Genomic DNA, 7,500 nt, shown 5'->3' on the forward strand with positions numbered 1-7,500 from the left:
AGAGAGAAGAGATGAGCTAGAGAGAGAGAAGGAGGGAGAGGAGTGAGAGAGTGTGAGTGAGGAGGGCGAGAGAGAGGGAGAGAGACGAGAGGGTAGGAGATGGACTAGGGAGACGAGAGGAGATGGAGATGGGAAATAGAGGAGGATGAGTGGAGAGGAGAAGAGGAGTGAGAGAGTATTGGAGGAGGAGTTTTGGAGAGGAGAGTACGAGAGAGGGAGAGGGGGAGTGGTGGGAGAGAGAAGGGTATTGGAGGAGAGACGAGAGGGAGTGGAGGAGAGATGAGGAACGAGTGGAGAAGAGGGAGAGAATTGGGCGGTGGGACGATGGAGAGAGAGAGGTGAGAGAGAGAGGGGAGGAGAAAGGAGTAGGAGTGGAGAGAGAGTTAGTGGAGGGAGTAGAGAGAGAGTATGCAGGTTGGAGAGGGAGAGGAGGAAAGAGAAGTGGGAGAGTAGGGAGAGTAAAGCTAGGGAGTAGTGAATGTAGTGAGTGGAAAGTAGGTGGGAGGAGAGGAGAGTGGAGGAGGCATAGAAGTGGAGAGGAGTGGAGAGAGTGGGACGAGGAGTAGGTGGTGAGAGAGGAGGACCGCAAGTGTAGGGAAAAGTAGTTAGTGAGTGCGAGAGGGAGTAGTCATGAGTAGTGAGGAGTGGGAGGGACGAACAGGTGGCAGCTGAGAAGGAGTGGAGAGTGGAGGAGAGGCAGAGACGAGGGGTAGTTGCAGGGAGAGAGGGGAGGGGAGTCGAGAGGGTGGAAGAAGGAGGGAGATGAGAAAGGGAAGAGTAGTAAGTAGAGATGGAGAGGGGGAGGAAGAGGAGTGGATGACAGGGGAGAGGGTGGGAGTTTTCAGAGAGAGGAGAGGATGAGCAGAGAGAGGGCGGCGGGGAGTGAATTAATCGGGACGAGGGAACGGAGTGGGTTTGAGTGTTACAGTGAGAGGAGAGGAGGGCGAAGTGTTATAGCGTCAGCCGGGGACGGGGAGAGGAGTGAGATGTGAAAGTCATTATGTGGGCAGTGGGTAGGTAGAGTAAGGAGAGGGAGTGAGAGGTACGTGAGGAGAGACAGGAGGGGAGAGTCGAGTCAGAGAGCGGTTGATGGAGGGCCAAGTGATTGTCAAGTCGAGTGAGAGGTGGAGATAGAAGCCGTGGAGAGGGTGCGGAAGGAGTTGAGTGCGCGGATGCGGAGAGGTGAAGGAGAGAGAGAGGAGGGGCGGAGAGAGAGAGGAGAGAGAAGAGGGGAGGGAGAGGAGGAGAGAGAGAAGAGAGAGAGTGAGGAGGAGGGAGACTGAGAGAGGGAGAGAGGAGAGGAGAGGGAGACGAGATGGGAGACGAGATGTGGAGAGAGAGAGAAGGAGATGGTGAGGATGGAGTGAGGGAGACGAGTATGGAGGCGTGAGAGGGAGAGAGAGGAGAGAGGAGGGGTAAAGGGAGGCGAGAGAGGAGAGGGAGGAGAGGAGAGCGATGGAGAGGGGAGGGGAGACGAGAAAAGGAGAGGTCAGTGTGAGGGGAAGAGGGAAGGGAAGGGGATATCGGGAGAATGGAATATGTAAGGAGTGAGAGGATGAAGAGAGAGACGTGAGGGAATCGATGTGAGGGCATAAGGGGATGGATAGCGAGGTAGGATGGGTAGTAGTGGAAGAGGGGAGGAGGGGTTTATTGGGGGAAAGAGGGGTATTGCGGGGTATTGAGGGAGAGAAGATAAGATGGGAGAAGATAGATGCATCGGAGATTCAGAGGGAGAATTTAGTGTCAGAGTCCCCTTAATACAACACACACGTCTGCCTAGTGACGCACACAAACACCTGCTGACACACACACACACACACGCGTCCGGCACGCACGCCCGCAACGCACGCAACGCCCACGCACGCAACGCCACACACGCACACACGCACACACGCACACAACGCACACCACGCCACACCACGTTGCGCGCCCAGCCACCCCTCGCGCGCGCACGCTGACACACACACACCTGCTGAATGACTTGCTGAATACACCAAGCTGAATACATATGAGACAAAAAGACACTGAATGTCTTCAGTTATACAGTACAGTACAACACAAGAGCTAGTGCAGTGTTTCTCAAACTTTTTCCATCATTCCCCCCTTCCTTCCAGAGGGTCTGAGGTTGTCTTTTACCGAGCCCCCCCCCCCCCGCCACACAGTCACACAGCAGTAGCCTACTCGCGACAGATTTTACGATTTCTGCGCTGTTGCAGAAATTTAAAGGGGAAAAGTGGATGGTGAGAGGGGGTGAGATAACACAAAGAGGTGACCTGCAGTGGATGGAATGCAGAATGTTGTGTGTTAAATTTCGCTATATGACAATTAATATTATAAATGTTTATAAATTATGTTTATGATGCTTAATAACGTATTGGCTTATTGGGAGACAGGGGGATTTTTTTTGTTTTGTAGAAGAGGGAAAGGAAAGGAATCTGCGCCAAACACTGCTTGCAAAAAAAAGACTTAATTTATTTGGGGAGCAACGATTTCGGATTAATCATTCGATTCTTTCTTTATTGCGCGACGACAGGGGGGAAAATCACTTCCTTGGGGGAAAATGAAAATAAAAATCAGATGTCACAAGCTTACGCCCCACTTTGAGAAACACTGAGCTAGTGAATGGAGTGAAGAAATACTGTACGACTCATTTAAACGATAAAGCTGCTGAGTAATTTAAGATTGCGTTAGACATGAACACAAGAGGCAGAGTGAGCTCATCTTGGCACTAACAGGTCAGAACCCCTAAAGAACCAGCAGCCAGGAAGGGAAGGACTTTGGAGAGCACTTTAGTGACTATCTACAAAATACCAGTCTAATTGGTTTCTTAAACCTGGGGGGGTTGCAGGGCACCCCCTGGGAGGTGAGCCAGCCTGAAGATTTCAGGTGGGCGGTGCGCATGTACGCCGTGGGGGGGGGGGGATACGGCGGGATTTTGATTATGTTGAGGTCTTCGTTTTGGTGCGACCAAAAATTTTGGTTGGGAACATAATATTTTAGTTCCAAAAATTAAGCACAGGAAAAATTAAAAACATTGTTTGGGTCCCCCCATTTTCAAGTTCATTTAAGGTATTGACACTAATTATCCCAAACTTAAATTATTGACAATTTAATCACTTAAAAATCATTTTTAAGTATGTATTAAACATGTAGGAAAGTTTGGGGTTGGGTTGAACTAACCGTATGTTGACCCCGTGGCCGGGCTAACACTAATACAGGCGTGGCCGCGACCTTCTCTTCGGCCACACAGGGCCAAGTGGGGTGCGTTAAGAAAAAAGGTTAAGAACCACTGTACTAACCCAGAGGTGGGCAAACTCGGGCCTGGGGGCCACATGCGGCCCGCTGAGCCATTTCATGTGGCCCCCAGAGCTTTTACAAGAAAGACAACTTTGAAATCCAAATTCAAATGGTCACTTAACATTCTTAAAATGGCTATTCTCTAAAATCTCGCCCAACCTTAAAGGCGACAGCAGTTTGGTCAATTTCAACATGCAGTTAGTTGTATTGCTTCACGCTACCCTTGACTTGTCCAGTTACCTGGTTGATGCCAACATTTTTTCGAGCCTACAGCCCTTTCCGAAGATTATGAGGCAATTACTAATGGGGGCAGTTTTGTTTTACATTTTCCAAAAAAAAAAAATAAAATAAAGAAAAATGAAACCGTAGGCCTGCCTCCAAATATTTTCCAAAAGGGGGTACTGCTGTTTTGCTAGTTGTCTGCAGATGGTTTATAAACCTTTTGGATGTTTTTGGGAATAAATAAAAATGTTTTTTTTGAAATTTGTAAAACTAAGAGAGCTTGCCCCCCATTTACAATGACCCAGGATCTCGGAAAGGAAACTGGTCTGAAGAAGAAGAAAAAAAAAATTTCAGGGTTACTGCCAAGGCCAGCGTTTGGTAGTTGGTGATGGTGCATTACAACTGCATGTTGAAATTGACCAAACTGTCCCTTTAACCAACACATAGCTACATCTTAATACATTTCATTACATTGTCCAGGAATGGCATAGCTGACATTCAAGTTATGTTAGCGTACACTATTTCTTATTATTGACAAGAGCAAGTTGTCTCCGACATCAAGCCCTTCGCTCAATATTTCAGCCCCCATGTGAGCCTTGGTCCTATAAATTATTGCACAACGCTGTATAGTCAGGTATCGCGGGAGGGTAATGTCCATGGCCAGGACTAGGGTGGTAAGGTGGGGGGATGTGGGGGGGGGAGGAGGAATGGGGGGTATTTTATTTTTAAGGCGGCAGAGAGCAGAAGGTAAGAAGCAAAGAAGTTAGAAGATCGAAGAGATGAGATAGAGCGAAGAGAAAGCAAGAAGTAGACGAGACTCGCAGACAGAAGAATAATAGGGTGGGCACCTAATCAGACGAAAAGAAGAAGAGAAGAGGATAGAAGCGAACGGAGGAAAGAGAGGTTAGAAAGAAGAGAAAGGCAAAAGAGCGGAAAAACGAGCAAGAGCCGAGAAGAAAGGTAGAAAGAGGAAGAGAAGAGAAGAAGAAGGAACATGAGAAGCAAGAGTAGGGAAGAGAAAAGAAAAATGAGGCAAGAGAAGACATAAGAAAGACTAATACAGAGAAGAAGAACGAGAAGAACGTCGCCAAGAGAAGAGAAGACACAGAAGAGAGAAGTGACGGAGAAGAGGAAGAAGAGAGATGAGAAGAGAAGAGAAGAAAAGAGAAAGAAAAGAAGAAGAGAAGAGTAGAGAGAAAAAAGCGAATAGACGAAGCAGAGAAGAGATAAGAAGAGAAGAAAAGAAAAGAGAAGCGAGAAGAGAAGAAAGAGACGTCACGAGAGAGCCGCGAAGCGGGACCCAGCAATGTGAAAACCGGAACAGACCCCTTGTAGAAAAGAAAAGACGCGAAGCTAGACAGAGACGTAAGAAAGAAAAAAGATACGAATCCTACCAAATACTACATACCGAAGTAAGCGCCGCCATCCCGCGCCTCGCAGAGCCGCGCCTCTCCATATCCTCTCCCCTCCCCTCCCCCTCCCCTCCACTCCACTCCCCTCCCCTCCTCTCCTCTCCTCTCTCCTCTCCCCTCTCCTCTCCAACTGCACTTGTTGTTTTGTATATTTCATGTGCACATTATGTCCTCTATTGAAAGTCGCTTTGGTTATAAAGCGTCTGCCAAATGCAATGTAATGCAATGCAGTGCAACTTAGTGTTGTGTAGTGTAATGTAATGTAGTGTGTAGAAATCTCACCTCTAAAAACTGGGCGCTGACTTTGAACTCGGGCGGTTGGATTCCGCTGCTCTGGGCGTCGTCACGACGACGCTGGATTCCGTTGAAGAGTTGTCGCACGGCACGCGGGATGATCCCCCGCTCCTCGTCACACACACTCACGTCGAAACCCGTACCCATGGTGTAGGTCTTACCAGAACCCGTCTATAGGGGAAACACACACACACACACACACACACACACACATCAGAAATACAGTAAATACACACACTCGCGTCGAAACCTGTACCCATCATATAGGTCTTACCAGAGCCAGTCTGTAGGGGAGAGGAACACACACACACACACACACACACACACACACACACACACACACACACACACACACACACACACACACACACACACACAAATAAACATGACATAAACAGAGAGCTTACATAAACGCACTCACACCCAGGTGCATAGTGAGTCAACCTTTACACAGGAAACTAAACACACATGCACTCTGAATTTAAATGATCGTCAACAAACACAATCGTAGAAGAAGTCGGCCAATACAACATGCCAACATATTGCAGTTGTGTGTGTGTGTGTGTGTGTTCGTGTGTGTCTGTGCGTGTGTGTGTTTGTGTGTGTGTGTGTGTGTGTGTGTGTGTGTGTGTGTGTGTGTGTGTGTGTGTGTGTGTGTGTGTGTGTGTGTGTGTGTGTGTCTCATGGGCCCAATAACTTGTCTATGAATTCTGGGAAGGAAATCCATTAGCTAGCTAGCGCTCTCGCTCTCTCGCTCTCTCGCTCTCTCGCTCTCTCGCTCTCTCGCTCTCTCTCTCTCTCTCTACTCTCTCTCCTCTCTCTCTCTCTCTCTCTCTCTCTCTCTCTCTCTCTCTCTCTCTCTCTCTCTCTCTCTCTCTCTCTCTCTCTCTCTCTCTCTCTCTCCAAGTGCTTTCACAGACATTACAGTCTCACATGGTTCCCTGTCACAGAGAGAGAGAGAGAGAGAGAGAGAGAGAGAGAGAGAGAGAGAGAGAGGGAGAGGGAGAGGGAGAGGGAGAGGGAGAGGGAGAAGAGGGAGAGGGAGAGGGAGAGAGATACAGCATCATTGAGATAGAGTGATAGTGAGAGAGAGAGAGAGAGAGAGAGGGAGAGAGAGGGATAATAGCCGTACTGTACACACCACAGAGAGACAGACAGCCAGCAGTCCTCCAGCCTGGAGTTGAGGTCAAAGCAATTAATAGGAATAAAATTGCAAGAGTTTATTTTTGTGATTGAGCAAACACTTTTGTGTGTGAGCATGCTTGTATGCGTGTGTGTGTGTGTGTGTGTGTGTGTGTGCGTGTGCGTAGGCGTATGCGTATGCGTGTGCGTGTGTCTCATATGCATGCTTCATGTGTCTGTGTGTCCAGTCCACCTATACAGTGGACATCCATCAATATGTCTTTTCTATTCTGCATCCAGTGTGTGTGTAAGTGTGTGTGTGCATAAGTGTATGTGCGTGTGTGTGTGTTTGTGTGTGTGTGTGTGTGTGTGTGTGTGTGTGTGTGTGTGTGTGCATAAGTGTATGTGCGTGTGTGTGTGTTTGTGTGTGTGTGTGTGTGTGAGTATACGGCACACACCTGCCTTTAAGCAAACAGAACCATTGTGACCTTTTAAAAAGCCTGTGTGTTTGTGTGTAGCTGATTTGTGAATATTTGCATGGAGCCGTGTGTGTGTGTGTGTATGTGTGTGTGTGCACGCATGTGTGCTTGCCTTAATGACATGCTTGTGTGTGTGTGTGTGTGTGTGTGTGTGTGTGTGTGTGTGTGTGTGTGTGTTGTGTGTGTGTGTGGTGTGTGTGTGTGTGTGTGTGTGTGTGTGTGTGGTGTGTGTGTGTGTGTGTGTGTGTGTGTGTGTGTCTGCATCTATAGCCAAAGACAGTGGTGTTGTATCCTTCAAGACATCCTTTTGTGTGTGTGTGTGTGTGTGTGTGTGTGTGTGTGTACCTGTCCGTAGGCGAAGACCGTGGGGTTGTACCCTTCGAAGCACCCCTCGATCAGTGTGTGTGTGTGTGTGTGTGTGTGTGTGTGTGTGCGTGTGCGTGTGCGTGTGTGTGCCTGCATATACCTGTCCATAAGCGAAGACGGTGGCGTTGTACCCTTCAAAGCATCCCTCGATTAGCGTGTGTGTGTGTGTGTGTGTGTGTGTGTGTGTGTGTGTGTGTGTTAGGGATGGCACAAACCGCACCGAAAACCGAAACCGTACAATTCACACACATACCGAACCGAACCGTGCCATCCGTCGCAAACCGCAATTCATGTACTGCCCAGAAAAA

The 7,500-nt window shown here is 48.5% G+C and overlaps 1 protein-coding gene across 1 annotated transcript in view; it reads right to left on the reverse strand.

Moving 5' to 3' along the window:
- kif21b (kinesin family member 21B) overlaps window positions 1–7,500 on the reverse strand; it is a 126,332-nt gene that overhangs the window by 42,861 nt on the left and 75,971 nt on the right. The window contains exon 3 of the mRNA XM_063193390.1: window positions 5,214–5,396. Coding sequence (XP_063049460.1) covers window positions 5,214–5,396 — 183 coding nt within the window. The remainder of the gene's footprint in view (window positions 1–5,213; window positions 5,397–7,500) is intronic.

The sequence above is a fragment of the Engraulis encrasicolus genome, unplaced genomic scaffold (assembly GCF_034702125.1).
Source record: "Engraulis encrasicolus isolate BLACKSEA-1 unplaced genomic scaffold, IST_EnEncr_1.0 scaffold_37_np1212, whole genome shotgun sequence".
Taxonomy (NCBI): Eukaryota; Metazoa; Chordata; class Actinopteri; order Clupeiformes; family Engraulidae; genus Engraulis; species Engraulis encrasicolus.